Below are 15799 nucleotides of genomic sequence, written 5' to 3'. Positions count from 1 at the left end.
TGGGTGTCCTACACGGTCAGTTCAGCTGCGTGGGCCCTGCAGCCCCTCCAGACCCAACGCCCAGGGCGCCGCTTCCCGACCTGTCGGAGCTGCTTCCAGTCGAATGGGGACTGAGAGCGAGGACCCAGGACTGAGACTTCAGGCCCATCAGCCCCCCTCCTTCCCGCCCCCTCCCCCCCACGAAGCCGGCAGCTCTCTTTCTACCTGTTTTTCACTCTTTGTTCCAAAGCCTCCTCGCCTTTGGGCCTTTAAGCCCTGGTATCAGGCACCTGGCCCAGCAAGGCAGGGGGTGTGGGGTCGGAACTCTGGAGTCAGCCTGGATTTGAACTTGAGCTCTGCCTCCTCCGGCTGCGCCTCCCCCTGGCGTCCTGACACACTGGCCTGGGGTCTCTCACCTGCAGACACACTGGTACCTCTCTCCTGGGAGGCTGGGAGGGTTCCCAGAGGCAGACCTGTGAGGCCCCACCCTGCCCCAGAGCACAGCTGTCCACCTCAGCTCGGGGAGCAGCGGTGCCTCTCCTGCTATTGGAGAACCTTCCACTCCAGCCTGCTCCTCCTCCCACCCCCCTACACCTTGTGATATGCTCATTCCCGACTCAGCACCTCCTGTGGTTTGCTCTGTCTGGAATGCCTGCCTCTCCTGCCCTTCGTTCTTCAGAGCCGCAGCGTCACCACCATGTCAGGGTCTGACCCCTGAGGACAGGGTCCCCTCCACCCCATCCTCCTTCATCCCCCACCTTCTCCTCTGGGCTGTTCTGTCAGAATGGGGCTGGGCTGCGGATGTGGCTGGCAGGGCTGCCACTTAGGGACCCACAGGAGGCTACCGCCGGCAGTGGCTTCTGGAAACTTCGGGGTGCGGGAGGGTCCAGGTTCCAGGTGGGGAGGTTGGGGCACAGCGAGGTGAAGTGGCTGGCCCACAGTCACACAGTCCGCCCCGGGCACCCCAGCTGTGTGCTGCCCCTGCTGATGGCTCCTGTCGCTGTTGGCCAGGTGGACAGGGCAGAGGTGTGGGATGCCGGCCGCTACACCTGTGAGGCGCTGAACCAGGCGGGCCGCTCGGAGAAACACTACAACCTCAACGTCTGGGGTGAGGCTCTCCTGGGCTGGGCTGCGGTCCCCCCTGCCCTGCCCCTGCGCGGCCAGCTCGCATGCCCTGGGGGACTGCTGCCTTGACTGGGCCCCAGGGTGCAGCCCGCTCCCCTCCCAGCTCCCCACCCCCTCACACCCTCTCTTCTCTTCTCTTAGTCCCTCCAGTGTTCCCCTCGAGGGAGCCCCGCATCCTGGCTGTGACCGAGGGACACCCCACCAGACTGTCCTGCGAATGTCGGGGTGTCCCTTTCCCCAAGATCACCTGGAGGAAGGACGGTAGGGTTGCTGGCTGGGAAGGGGCTGGGGTGCCCAGCGGACTTGGGGACCGAGCAGAATCGGACTGAGTGTCATTTCTGTAACCAGGACCCCCAACCCTGAGGCTGAAGGCCCACCCACCTCCATCTCCGCTGGGCTCTGGGGTGGGGCCACCCGTCGAGGGCAGGGACAGCCTCCTCCTGCTGGAGTTGGCCCGGACGGTGGGGGGACCAGGAACCAGGGGCTTTTTCTTGCTACATCCAGGTCAGCCCGTGCCCGGGGAGGGGGCCGGCCTCGGACAGGTGTCGGCGGTGGGGCGGCTGCTGTACCTGGGACCAGCCCAGCCAGCCCAGGAGGGAACGTACACCTGTGAGTGCAGCAACGTGGCCGGAAATAGCAGCCAGGACCAGCAGCTGGAGGTGCATGGTGAGCCGGGCTGGGGTGACCTGAGCCAGGCAGAAGGGGCCGGAGGGTGGCAGGCAGGGGAGACCCCACCCCTGGGATCCAAGCCGAGACAGGAACAGCGATAATGAGAGCACTTCCTGGCCTCTTAGATTCCGGGCATCTCCCTAACCGCCCTCCCAGCCAGCTTCCTGCGGCTCCTGCTCCGGGCCTAAGCCTGAGAGCGGCCATGTGACCCCAAGAGCCCCCAGCGGCCCAGAGGGAAAAACACCACTCGGAACAGAGGCGGAAAGAAATGTAGAATTTCTATGAAGCTCCTGTGCATAAGGGAGACCTGAGTCCCGGCTGCTCGTCCTGCAGTGATGAGATGAAATAGCTCAGCCTAAAATAGGACCAAGAAAAGCATTTTCTTTATAGTTCAATTTCCGTTTTAATCTATATCACCAGAAAACACTTTTTTTTACATTTTTTCCCTTTTATTGATTAAGATATTATAAATATGTCCTTATCCCCCCAATGAAAAGCATTTTGGAGAGAGTAACCCCGCACTGGCCGGCCCCCGCGACTGTCTGAGCTCCGGGAAGGCCTGGTTTCTGAGGAAGGAACCTCCGCAGCTCTTCAGGGCTGTGCTGAGAGCTTGTTTTCCAAACGGCAGGCCCCTCCCCGGGACCCCAGCGTTAGACAGGCAGGAGTGGAGCACCCCACGGCCCCTTTATAAGGATGGAACATGGAGGCCCAGAGAGATGAGGTCACCTGACCAAGGCCACGCGGCCAGGGAGTGGCCGTGGGGAACGTAGGCCAGCTTGGGGCCTGGTGTGAGTGCTTGCTGCCCGGCGGCCACAGCGACTTTCTCCCCACCCCAGTTCCCCCGCAGATCGCTGGCTCCCGGGAGCCCCCCGCACAAGTCTCCGTGGTCCGGGACGCGGAGGCCACTCTGGAATGCAACGTCACGGGGAAACCCCCACCCAGGGTGACGTGGCAGCGGGACGGCCAGCCGGTGGGAGCCGCACCGGGCCTGCGGCTGCAGAACCAGGGCCAGAGCCTGCACGTGGAGCGGGCACAGGCTGCCCACGCGGGACGCTACAGCTGCCTGGCCGAGAACGTGGCTGGGAGGGCCGAGAGGAGGTTTGCGCTGTCCGTGCTGGGTGAGGACCGGGGGCGGCCGGAGCGGGGCTGGAAGGGGGCCCAGACTGGAGAAGGCAAGGCCGGGTCACGCCTCATTCTCCCCAGAGGCAGGCCTCTGGTGAGGTCTGTTGGGGGAGCCTTCAGACGGCTCCCAAATCAGGACTGGCTTCAAATGGCCCTAATCTCCCCCCACTTTTCCCCTCCCTTCCTGCCTGTCCCCCTACTCTGTTCTGGGCACTGTGGAAATGAGCTGCTCTCTCCTGCATGACGTACATGTGATAGGGGAATTCAGGGGCCTGAATGCTGTCGTGGGAAGTCAGGGCAGCCTCCTGTAGGAGGTGGCCTTTCAGCTGAAATGTAGAAGCAGGATGGTAGTTAACCAGGTGCTAGGGTGAGGGGGGTATTGTGCCAGGCAGAGGGAACACACCCCACAGAGGCCAGGAGGGGTGGCAGGTTCAGGGTAGCTAGAACAGCCTTGTGGTTTCAGTCTTTTATTGAGCTCCTACTGTATGCCTCAGGGCAGAAGTGAAGAGTGGTAGGAGAGAAGATGGGAGAGATGGGCCGTGTGGCTGGGACCCTACCCCATCCGCCCACCCCAGCCTGACAGAGCGGGGCTTCCTTTGGGAGTGGATGCTCTAGACACCACGGAGCTCTGACGTGTGGATCTGGGGGGCGCACTTGTGTTCCTTTGCTCTTGGCCAGTCTCGTTCGCTCAGCATCGGCTCCGTACCAGGCGCTGTGCCGAGAGCTTTACACGGGTTCTTGTCGAATCCTCCCGGGATCCCTCTAGGGCAGCGGTTCTCAACCTGTGGGTCGCGACCCCTTTGGGGGTGGAAGGACCCTTTCACAGGGGTCGCCTAAGACCATCAGAAAACATTATATAATTGCATATTGTTTTGGTGATGAATCACTATGCTTTAATTATGTTCAATTTGTAACAATGGAATTGGGGGTCACCACAACATGAGGAACTGTATTAAAGGGTCACGGCATTAAGAAGGTTGAGAACCACTGCTCTAGGGGCTTGGAGAAACTGAGGCCCCAGGTGTCTGCCTGACGCCAAAGCCCCGCCTGCGGTCGCCACTCACCCCTTTCAGGGGGAGCAGCTCTTGAAGCCTTCAGCCCCTCCTGAGTTGGGGTGGGGCTCCAGGGGGAGGGCGTGCGTGGGGGTTGCGGAAGGAGCACACAGCCCTGTCTGCATCCTGAATAAGTCTGTTCCTTTGTGTCCAGTGCCCCCAGAGCTCATCGGAGACTCAGACCCGCTGACCAACATCACTGCCGCCTTGCACAGCCCCTTGACGCTGCTCTGTGAAGCCACCGGCATCCCACCCCCGGGGGTCCGCTGGTTCCGAGGGGAGGAGCCCCTCAGCCCCAAGGAGGACACCTACCTCTTGGCGGGTAAGGTGCCGACCAGGGGAGTGTCCGGTGATCGGGCCTGGCCCTCCGCTTCTGCCTCTGCTCAGCACATGCCCATGACTTCTGACCCTGAGCGGCCAGCCGGGGTGACATAAACATTTTGGCTGTTGGTCCCCCAGGAGTGCACCCCAAAACACTGGTCAGGTGATGTGCTCCAGGAAACACATTAGATTTGACTACGTTTAGAAAGGCTTCCTGCTCTGCTCTCCTCCTAGAGACTCACAGTGGCCATTTATAGTCAAGGTTCTGATAAGTCCTGCAGCAAAAATTCTCATGGCACTTACATAACACCTCACACACAGTACAGGTGGGCGAACGGACATAGGGTCTAAGCACCTCTGCCTCTGAATCGTCGTCGTCCTCACAAAGGTGGTTTGCGATAGTTCTTGCTGACATACAAATGGGGAAACTGAGGCCCAGGAGGCAGTGTCCCATCCAAAGCTTGTAAGGACTTCAGGGCCCCCTGAAGCTCACCCCCAGTGACCCATCAGTTGTTCCCCGCAGGGATGTTCCGGTTGTTCCAAAGCTGGGATGGCCAATAACCTTCCCCTGTGCACCTCCTCTGAGCCCTTGGTGGGGCTGCCAGATGCATTGCAATAAGGTGGACTCAGGGGCTGCAGTAGGGCCCAGCAGAAAGGAGAGCAGTGATCGATTAGCGATGTCTGCCCTGGGTATAGGAGCAGTCATGTTCACGTGTCCCATGCATGTGCCTTCCCTGGGCTGGTCTTGGGAGAAGGCGGCCTTTTCCAGGGTCCATCAGCGTAGCAGGGCGGTCTGGCCTGGGCCAGGCCCATGGCTGTCCTTTTAGCCATGGTCAGTCTCCAGAAGTGGGGGTAGCCAGGTGACAGATCTGTCTTCTTAAACGGGACCTCGGGCTTACCCTGTGCATGTCTGATGTCCAGGGGGCTCCATCCATCTGTTCGCCCTCCTGGGCCTCAGTTTTCCCACCTGAGGAATGGGACACTGGGGTAGGCAGGCACATCTGATGGAGATGCCTGGCACGCTCCTCTTCCTGGTGGTCAGCCCGGGCTCAGCTCACAGCCGCACTTGGAGCCCACTCTCCTCCCTCCCCAGGTGGCTGGATGCTGAAGGTGACCCGGACCCAGGAGCGGGACAGAGGTCTCTACTCCTGCCTGGCCAGCAACGAGGCCGGGGAGGTGCGGAGGAACTTCAGCGTGGAGGTCCTGGGTATGTCACAGCCCCGTGTTCGTAGCCCACGAATCCTTTCCCCCGGCTGGGGAGCTTCCGGGGGGCGGTCCAGGACCAAGAGCTCTTGCTGTAGTAGGAGGTCCACTCAGGAAGGAGGGCGAGGCCGAAGCTTGTTTCCTCGGGAGCAGTTCCTACTCTGAGGCCATCATGGAACTTTCTAGAAGCAGCAGGGACTACTATAATCCAATGTGGAAAGGAGAAAATATTTCTAACACCACCTTGCCCTGATCAGAGCCTTCTCCCAGGGCACTGGTCCTCCCTCGGCCCTGTGGAAGCAGGCACGAGGGGACGGGGGACCAGGAGCCGGAAGAGAGATGCTTTAGGCTTTCTGCTCTGTGGTTCAGCCCGAGCGAGCCAGCTCCAGTCAGTGACCGGCTGTCTCCCTGCTCTCCCAGTTCCTCCCAGTATCGAGAACGAGGACCTGGAGGAGGTATTCAAGGTCCTCGAGGGACAGACAGCCAACCTGACGTGTAACACCACAGGTAAGGCCACACACGGCCACACGGCGGGCTGGGAGAAAGGTGAGAGGGCAGCTTTACAAAGGGGGGTGCTGGGGATCTTGCCTGCCTATCCCGGCCCTCTGCTCCCCATCCCAGCACTGACCACACTGATCCATGGTGGCCTTGTGACACCTGTGTACCCCAGCTGGGCTCTGAGCTCCTTGAGGACCCACGGTCTACCTTGTCACCATGGTTCCCCCAGTGCCTTAGTTATGCTGTTGAGCTGGGATGGATGGATGGATGGATGGATGGATGGATGGATGGGGAGGTGGATAGGTGGACAAATTGGTGGATGGATAGGTGTATGTATGCATGTATGTATATATGTATGTTTTCAGTGGGTTTTGCTATATTCATATGGTTATACAATCATCACCATGATCTAATTCCAGAACATTTGCTTAGGAAGATAAATGCATGGATGGATGGATGGATGGATGGATAGATAGGTGGATGGGCGGGTGGATGGATGGATGGATGGATGGATGGATGGATGGATGGATAGGTGGATGGATGGATGGATGGATGGATGGATGGATGGATGGATAGGTGGATGGATGGATGGATGGATGGATGAAAGGAATATCTTGTCTTTCTTCTGTCCGTACCAGCCATCTCTGTCCACTCCTCAGTAAGGAAAAGGCAGTCAAACCCTTAGGAAAAGGCCCAGGCCCGTGGTGGCTGCTTCTGTGTCTTTCCCTGCTGCCTGGGCCTCTGGACTGAGATGGAAAACCCATGTCCCCCACCACCCCCTTCCTGCAGTGACCTCTGCTCCAACCTGGTCCAATCCTGCCGAACTGTCTTACCTGCCTCTCTCCTCCCCACACAGGCCACCCACAGCCCAGGGTCACGTGGTTCAAAGATGGCCGGCCCCTGGCTGCTGGAGACACCCAGCACGTCTCTCCAGACGGAGCCCTTCTGCAGGTCCTCCAGGCCAACCTGTCCAGTGCCGGCCACTACTCCTGCATTGCAGCCAACGCCGCCGGGGAGAGGACCAAGCATGTCCAGCTGAGTGTCCTGGGTGAGTGCTGGGCATCTGCTGGCCGTTCCAGGTGCTGGCAGGAGGCAGAAGCAGGTGACCTGACAGGCAGCTTCCCACAAAGCCCTCCATGTTCAACAGCAAACAACAGCAGCTCTAGGGGTTGAACCCTTAGAGGCCAGGCACATGCACAGGCCTTCCGGCTGGATCTCCACAGCAACCCAGGAGGGGGCCAGTGCGCCTGCCCCATGTCACTGGTGGAGCTCTGTGGCTGGGAGAGAGGACAAGGCTCCCCCCAGGCCGTCCGCTCCCTCCCGAGGGCGAGGGCGAGGGCGAGGGCGAGGGTGATGCAGCACCAGCTGTTTTCTTGGGCTGGAGAAACGGGGATTCGAAAACAAGAGGGGCACGGGCTGGTCTCGTAAAATCCATTTCTAAAAGCGCTGGTGGCAAAATGGATGGTCCCTGCAGGGCCCGAAAGAGGACATTTTAGGGTCAGTGACAGCATAGAGCGTCTACAGCAGGGACCATCACTCCGCATCCCCGCCCCCCTCCACTCCGGGAGTGGCACAGATTGGAAACAAACAGAATTGCGGAGACTGGTTAAATTGGTAGATACCCTGGATGCTAAGAGGCTGTGGGGGAAGTTGAGGCAGAAATTGTCCAGCTTCCCCTATGGTATTGCTCAGTGGTGGAGAGCTGGGGCCCTGGGTCACCGAGGCCTGAATTCAAGACTGGCCGCACCGGCCTGGGCTCCACTGAGCCTCAGTCTCCCCTGTGCAATGCAAATAGCACGGCGGCTGAGCACTGCGGGCCTGAGGCTTTCCTGGGTCCCTGCACCCAGGGTCGGCCTCTCTGTTCACAAGCACCCCCCTGGCCTCCCATCACAGTGGCTCCCTCCATCCTGGGGGTGACCGAGGACGGTGCAGACGAGGAGGTGACCGTGACCATCAACAACCCCATTTCTCTGATCTGTGAGGCGCTGGCCTTCCCCGCCCCCACCATCACCTGGATGAAGGACGGGTCCCCATTTGAGGCCTCAAACAACATTCAGCTGCTCCCAGGTGATGCCCTGGGGGGAGGAGCGAGGGGTCAGAGGGCAGGGCTGGTGAAGCCCAGCTCATGCCTGAGGTGCCCCTGGCCACTGTTCCGCAAGCAGGTACCCACGGGCTGCAGATCTTGAATGCCCAGAAGGAAGACGCTGGCCAGTACACCTGCGTGGTCACCAACGAGCTTGGGGAGGCCATGAAGAACTACCACGTGGAAGTCCTCAGTGAGTCGGGACCCCCGGGCACTGGTGGGAGGCAGGAGGTGGTGCGGAGCCCTGGGACCCCGGCGCCGGGGCCATTCCTGACACCCCCGACGCCTTCATGGCCCTTGTCTACTCTGATAGTCACCAGGCAGCGGGCCGGCTGGGTCATTCCCCATTTTAGGGCCCAGGACGCTCAGAGGGGGGATGGTGAGCTAGGACTTGGGCCACGTGGATGCCCACACCCGCTCCAGTCCGGGCTTCTTTCTGCCGTGATGTAGTCAGAACCTCCACAACTTGAGACCTGGGGCCCCCAGACGTCACCCCAGGAATTCCCCTGCCTCCGGCCTGCTCTGTCCTGTAACCATCGTTGACAGTCTTGCCTTTAAGGCAGGGGTAGGGAACCTTTTATCTGCCAAGTGCCATGTGTTGGTTTTATGTTTTGTTTTTGGTGGTTGTGGTTTTTAAATACATTTTTATTGATTTCAGAGAGGAAGGGGGAGGGAGAGAGATAGAAACATCAATGATGAGAGAGAATCATTGATGGGCTGCCTCCTGCACGACTCCTCCTGGCGATCAAGCCGACATCCCAGGCATGTGCCTTTGACCAGAATCAAACCCAGGAATCAAACTGCAGGCTGATGCTCTATCCACTGAGCCAAACCAGCTAGCGTGCCAGTGGCCATGTGGATATTTATAACATCATTTGCTTAATATAATTCACTTAATATAAACTTATGTTGCTATGAAGAAAGCTCCTAGATTTTTTTTTAACTTTAATAATTCCTTATTGTTTAAAGTATTATGTCTGTCCTCTACTTCCCCCCGTTGGCCACCTAACGCTCCTCGATTGATTGAATTTCGAGCCTGGCAGGAGGGCTCTGTCTCGGCTGCCTGTGCCCTTTCTCACCAACATCTGACACATCTAAGCCCCCAGATGGGCAGGGCCAGGCCAAATGATTTCACAGGTCTTACACAGCCCAGCCCGCTGGCCGGACGTTCCCCACCCCTGCCCTAAGCAGACGGCCCCAGGAGTGGATCCGACTCCAGGCCCCTGTTCCTCCACTGTCCGGAGCCAGCCCCCCATTCCTGGGCCCAGGGTGAGCGCAGGCTCAGCGCCCCCACCCCAGGCCGGCTCCTCAGACCCCCCCTTGCAATTTGCAGTCCCCCCTTCCATCTCCAAAGACGACTCCATGGGGGAGGTCGGTGTGAAGGAAGTGAAGACCAAGGTCAACAGTACCCTAACCCTGGAGTGTGAGTGCTGGGCGGCGCCCCCGCCCGCCATCGGCTGGTACAAGGACGGACGGGTGAGCTGGGCCCCCCGGGGCAGCCTCAGGTTCTCTCCTCTGGGTCCCCCGGGCCCTGCTTGGAACCTTCCAGTAGAGACAGGCAAAGCACCTGGCCCCAGAGCTGGGCTGGGCCCCGCCTCGCTCTTTACATGTTAATAGGAAATCCTACTCTTTTAAAAGGGAACAGGTCTCATAAACATTAAACTTTATATTCACCCATTTAATTCCCTTCCGACTGTTGTCATCCGGGTTTGGTTTTACCAAGTTTTCAGGTGTCCTCCCATTTTGTCGGGTGTTTAAAACCTTGTTGGAATCTACGTATGCTTGTCCGGGTACTTCCCCCATTTGTGATCCCCATTCTGCCTCTTTCCTCCCCCCAGCCTGTGACCCCCCACGAGCGGCTCCGTGTCCTGGGCGAAGGGCGGCTGCTGCAGATCCAGCCCACGCAGGTCTCCGATTCGGGGCGGTACCTGTGCGTGGCCACCAACGTGGCCGGCGAGGACGACCAGGACTTCAACGTGCTCATCCAGGGTGTGTGGGGACCAGCAGGGCCTGGTGGGGGCAGGAGACTGTGGGACTGGGCGGCAGGGCCAGGGGCGGGGGTGTCTGCTTCAGAGTCGCTGGCAGGAGGGCTCTGTCCTGGCTGCCTGCCCGCGCCCCCCCCCCTTTTTAATGTATTTTTATTGATTTCAGAGAGAAAGGGTGAGAAAAGAGAGAGAAAAACATTAATGATGAGAGAGAATCATTGATTAGCTGCCCCCTGCACATCCCCTAATGGGGACCGAGCCCACAACCCGGGCCTGTGCCCTGACCGGGAATCGAACTGTGACCTCCTGGTTCATAGGCCGATGCTAACCATTGAGCAACGCCAGCCGGGTGGCCTGTCCCCTTTCTCACCACTGTCTGGCATGTCTGGCCCCCCGAGCCTGGCCTGGGCTCTTCCATTCACTGACTTTGTGACTTGGGAACATCATTGCCCCCTGGGCCTTAGTTTTGCCTCTGTGACATGCGGGTGGCTGAATGGGGCGGCCTTGAGGGGCGCCTCAGTTCTGAAAGCCCATGATTTTACCCTCGGGGCTCCAGTAACAGGCTGGCTAAAGCCCAGGATCTGGCTCCCTCCCTTGTCAGAACCACCTTGTCAGAAGTCGGGCGTCCATTAGACACGAGCTGCGGTGGGCAGGAGCCTCATCCAGTGCCCAGCACAGTCATTGCTCAATAAACACTCACTGCAAAAAAACCCACAAAAATAAAAACCCACTAGTTGAAGGGATGAGTGAATTTTAAAAACGCCTTGACCTACAGGATGGGCTCAAACAGTGCAATGTCCACTCCCAGGAGAGGCTGGGACGGGGTCCTTTGAGCAGAGGTTCCCTCTCCATCCCATGCTTTGTCGCCCCTCCCCAGTGCCCCCCATGTTCCAGAAGGTGGGTGATGCCAGTGCGACCTTCGAGACCCTGTCCCGGGAGGAGGAGGCCCGGGGCGGGGTGACAGAATACCGGGAGGTCGTGGAGAACAACCCCGCATACCTGTACTGCGACACCAACGCGGTCCCGCCCCCGGAGCTCACCTGGTACAGGGAGGACCAGCCCCTCTCAGCCACGGACGGGGTGTCTGTCCTGCAAGGTAGGCCGGGGCTGCGCGGAGAAGTCGGGGCATTTGCAGGAGGGACCGGGGTCACACCGCATCGGAGCTGGTCCTCTCAGCTGCCCTTCTGCCGGCCCTCTGAGCGACCCCGCGTGCTGCTTGCTGTGTGGCCTCGGGCAGGGCCTTTGACAGGCTGGGCCTTCGCCGCCTCTGTAATCCAGGCTGGAAGTTCTCTGGGCTTCAGATCTGCGATGCCGGGAAATAAACCACTAACGTTGGCGTCTTTCTTAGAGGGAGCCGCTGTCGCTGTTTCTTTTTTTTTTTTTCTAATTGATTTCAGAGAGGAAGAGAGAGGGAGAGACAGAAACATCAATGATGAGAGAGAATCATTGATCGGCTGCCTCCTGCACGCTCCCTAGTGGGGATCGAGCCCACCGCCCGGGCATGTGCCCTGACCGGGAATCGAACCGTGACCTCCTGGTCCACAGGTCGATGCTCAACCACTGAGCCACACCGGCTGGGCAGGGGCCGCTCCTTTATTGGCATCTCGTGATCATCCCAACAGTGGACGAACCTCCCACTGGGCTGAGGGCCACACCGGGGCCAAACTCAGGCCCTTGTGACCTTTGCTTTCCTTTTGCTGCTTTATATGTTTATTTAAAGTGATTCAGTTTTTTTAAAAAACAACCCTTTTATTTAGAATAGTTTTTTTTCTGTGGAGGATTTTGAATTAAAAGGCTCCAAATGCCTGGCTTCCCTGGCGGCTGGCCGAGCTCCCTGGGGTAGAGCAGACCTGGGAGAAGGTCCAGGCACAGAGCCCGGTTGTGTCTCAGGGGGGATTCGGTGGTCTCCCGGCTCAGGATTTGCCCCGGGTCCTGCCAGGCGTGGGCAGTGCTGGGGCCGATGAGGGCGGGGGCGAGGGAGGCGAGGTGGGGCACGGGGTGCTACTGAGCAGGGTCACCCCAGGGCTTGTACTTTGGCTCTTGCAAAAGAAGGTGGCCTCAGAGATCTGAGAGGGGCAGCGCTTGCTGACAGCTGTTTGCTCCTGTCAGAACCCCTGGATTGACCCCCCCGCCTCCTCTCGGACCGGGGCACTGGCCCCAATCCTGGGTACACAGAGACCTCAGTCACATGCTGATCCCTGGCCACAGCCCCCGACCCTCTGTCCTCGCCATAAACCTTCAACCCCACCTTGAACTCTGACCCTGGCCACTGACTCCCAATCCTGAGCACATAGATTAACCTCACACATAAATGACCCTGACAGTGGCCCCTCTCTCCCTCCTTAATCATGACCGCTGTCCCCTGGCTCTGCATGTAATGAGCCCCTAGTTCCAACCCTGGTCACAGCCCCTCCCCCCCCACACACACACACCCAGCCTGGGCCAGCGAGCCCCTGACCGAGAATGTGAGCACACAATGACCCTCCCTCGGCCTCTGCTAGAGACCAGCTCCAGCCCCCAGAGATGCCAGGGTCTGGCCGTGGCAGGCTCTGGATCACAGAGGGTCTCAGATGACAGCTGCTAGCAACATCCACCCCCAACCGCCACAGCCCGCAGCTGCCTCTTTGCCTCCCAAGAGCCTCTGCCAAGCTCTCTGGCCCTTCCCTCTGCCCTCATCAAGGAGCTGGGCTCAGCACTGTGGGGTGCTCTTGGGAAGCCTCAGTTTTTCCATCTGTGAGATGGGAGTGTTTACAGCACCGAGTCAGAGAGCAGGGAGGTGCGGCCAGGCCTGGTGCCCCGGCCCGGAGAGCTGGGCGGGGCGGGCAGATGCTCTCCATTTCACAGATGGGGGTTGCGGGGGTGATGTGTCCCAGGTCCCCTACGAGGAAGGAGCAGGTTTCCTCACCTTTGCTCAGGCCTCTGTCCCCCCTCCCCCCATCCCTCTCCCCACAGGAGGCCGGGTCCTGCAGATCCCCCTGGTGCGCGCGGAGGATGCTGGGAGGTACTCGTGCAAGGCCTCCAACGAGGTGGGCGAGGACTGGCTGCACTACGAGCTGATGGTGCTGAGTGAGTGGCCGGCCTTGGGGGCGGGAGGGGGGTGTCACGTCTGCAGGCTCCGTGAGCCCCGCCCCAGGAGTCACAGTGGGGAACATGGTCTGGCAGGACTTGGAGGTTGATAATGTAGGGGCTGCGAGCTTGGGCTCTGAAACCAGACAGGACTGGGTTCAAACTCCAAGTGAGCTGCTTCCTAGCTGTGTGACCTTGAGCGGTTAGTTCACAGCCCCAGGTTCCTTAGCTGCACCAGGGCCTGGGAGGGCTTGGGGAGTGGGGCATGAGGAGCCCCAGCTGGTGCCTGGCACCAAGTGCTGCTCTCACCTCCATGCCTGCCCCCCCCCCAGGGACCTTTCCCAGGGAGGCTGCCTGCTCCTCACCCTCCTCTCCCTCACCCAGCCCCACCTGTGATCCCGGGGGACACGGAGGAGCTGGTGGAGGAGGTGATCGTCAATGCCAGCAGCACTGTCAGCCTACAGTGTCCAGCCCTGGGCAACCCCACGCCCACCATCTCGTGGCTCCAGAACGGGCTGCCCTTCTCCCCGAGCCCACGGCTGCAGGTCCTGGAGGACGGGCAAGTCTTGCAGGTCAGGGCGTCCCCCGCCGTGGATAAGGCAGCAGCTGCCAAGGTTCAGTGGTGCTGGCCCGGGACCAGGAGCTGCCGTTACTGAGCCAAATGAGGTCCCTGCCCGAGAGCCTGCGGGAGCTCCCGGGCTTCATTCACCCCCAGATGCGTGTCCGCCACCACCATGTGCCTCCCGGGCAGGCACGGGCGAGCGTAGCGCCTGGGAATTCTGCTGATGTCACACCTACAGCCAGGGCGGCTCAGGGCCCTGGGTAGCACCCTTGGCCACCCAGTTTCTAGACACAGCTGCCCGGGACCCCTGCAGCTCAACACAGCAGAGGGTAGCCTCCTCCGGGTGTGGGGAGACCATCGCGTTTGCTATAGGGCAGGGGTGGGCAAACTTTTTGACTCGAGGGCCACAGTGGGTTCTTAAACTGGACCGGAGGGCCAGAACAAAAGCATGGATGGAGTGTTGACTAATATAAATTCAAAGTAAACATCATTACATAAAAGGGTATGGTCTTTTTTTTTTTTTTTTTAGTTTTTACTCATTTCAAGCGGGCTGTAGTTTGCCCACGGCTGCTATAGGGGGTCACCCAGCCCAACCTCACACTCCCCTCCTGAGTGTCACAGAAAGCCCTAGACCAGCGGTTCTCAACCTGTGGGTCACGACCCCTTTGGCGGTCGAACGACCCTTTCACAGGGGTCGCCTAAGACCATCCTGCAGATCAGATATTTACATGACGGTTCATAACAGTAGCAACATGACAGTTATGAAGTAGCAACAAAAATAATTGTATGGTTGGGTCACATGAGGAACTGTATGTAAAGGACCAGAAGGTTGAGAACCGCTGTCCTGGACGGGCATGGGGTGTGCGTGCCCATCAGTGGTGCCCCTACACACTGCTCCATGTAGACAGGTGGCCTTCTGCGGGGTTCCTCCTGGTGCCTGCCGTGCCTGGTGTGGTGAGGGGGTCCCTCCCAGTGGTTCCTGGGAAGGGGGACCACAGCCACCAGGCGCCCTCTCTCTGCACCCACAGGTTTCCACGGCAGAGGTGGCCGACGTTGCCAGCTACATGTGTGTGGCCGAGAACCCGGCGGGCTCCGCGGAGAAGCTCTTCACACTTAGGGTGCAAGGTGAGCTGGGCAGGGCAGGCGGCCCCCTGGGGCTCCCTGGCTGAGGAGGGGCTGGTGCTCGGGCCCACTCGACCTGCTCCATGGCAGGCACAGCACCTAGTCCCTCCCTGAGGGCATCACCTGGTGCTTCCTGTGTCCCAGGCCCCGAGGCTGCACCCAGAGATTAGTCGTCCTGGCCTGGCACCAGCCACATCCCAGGACTGAGAGGATCTGGGGGACCCCGATCACCCAGGCCATCCCCAGATGACTCTAAGCCGCTTTGGAGGTGGTCGGGGAGCGGCTCTTCTGGCCTTACGGCACCATGATTAAGCACTTACTGTGTACCTGGCCTGGGGCTGACTCCTTCCCGCAGAGCTCAGAGGTTAGCCCAACCCCACAGCTGCAGACGGAGAGGTCACCCAGTGGGGGTCACCGCCCCGGGGCTGGCCCTCTTGACCTCCGCATTCTTGTGACGCATGCCCCTCCGTGGCCGTGGCTGTGCGCTCGGCCTCCAGCTGTGGCCTCGGGAATGGGGGTGACAGCGTTGAGCCCTCAAGGCCTAGGACTCAAACCTGAATTGATATTTGGCTCTGGCACTGGCCAGCTGAGTGGCCACGGGGAAGTGACTGTCCCTCTCTGGTGCCCACGCCCCGTGCTCCCATCCGTGGGCCGTGGTGGCGAACAGGCAGCTGCACAGCGTTACTCGGCAGCGCGGCCCGCCGAGGCCGGGAGCTGAGTCCTGTGCTGCAGCTGTCGCTCCCTCGCGGGTGCATCCTCAAGTGTCTTTCTTTATCCGGTGGCCACGGGGACAGTCCCCCCGCACATCACAGGCCCGGACTCAGAGCAGGTCACCGCCACCCTCAACAGCAGCGTGTCCCTCCCCTGCGACATCCGTGCTCACCCGGGCCCCGAGGTCACGTGGTACAAGGACGGCCAGGCCCTCTCCCTGGGCGAAGGCGCCTTCCTCCTGCCTGGTGGGTAAACTGAGGCTTGGGGTCCAGCTCTGTGGGGACCAGGCTGGGAGTCCGGG

The 15799-nt window shown here is 60.0% G+C and overlaps 2 protein-coding genes across 2 annotated transcripts in view; both read left to right on the top strand.

Annotated features, from left to right (window-relative positions):
• The first annotated feature begins 1614 nt into the window (after positions 1–1614).
• On the top strand, positions 1615–9673 carry LOC102765838 (hemicentin-2-like). Its single transcript, XM_015567980.1, has 9 exons — positions 1615–1770; positions 2610–2891; positions 4102–4269; positions 5362–5475; positions 5892–5978; positions 6826–7017; positions 7863–8036; positions 8132–8245; positions 9386–9673. Exons 4-9 carry the CDS (start codon positions 5370–5372, stop codon positions 9664–9666), a joined length of 954 nt encoding a protein of 317 aa, XP_015423466.1. The 5' UTR covers positions 1615–1770; positions 2610–2891; positions 4102–4269; positions 5362–5369; the 3' UTR covers positions 9667–9673.
• Positions 9674–9810: 137 nt separating this feature from the next.
• LOC102765554 (hemicentin-2-like) overlaps positions 9811–15799 on the top strand; it is a 9458-nt gene continuing 3469 nt past the window's right edge. Inside the window, exons 1-6 of the mRNA XM_015567763.1 lie at positions 9811–10041; positions 10915–11133; positions 12990–13103; positions 13488–13675; positions 14694–14790; positions 15582–15743. Of these exons, the coding sequence (XP_015423249.1) occupies positions 9831–10041; positions 10915–11133; positions 12990–13103; positions 13488–13675; positions 14694–14790; positions 15582–15743 (991 nt within the window). The 5' untranslated portion in view covers positions 9811–9830. The remainder of the gene's footprint in view (positions 10042–10914; positions 11134–12989; positions 13104–13487; positions 13676–14693; positions 14791–15581; positions 15744–15799) is intronic.

The sequence above is a fragment of the Myotis davidii genome, unplaced genomic scaffold (genome assembly GCF_000327345.1).
Source record: "Myotis davidii unplaced genomic scaffold, ASM32734v1 scaffold651, whole genome shotgun sequence".
NCBI classification, from domain to species: Eukaryota; Metazoa; Chordata; class Mammalia; order Chiroptera; family Vespertilionidae; genus Myotis; species Myotis davidii.
The sequence above is the reverse complement of the archived record's forward strand: the minus strand, read 5'-3'. Positions and strand labels throughout refer to the sequence as shown.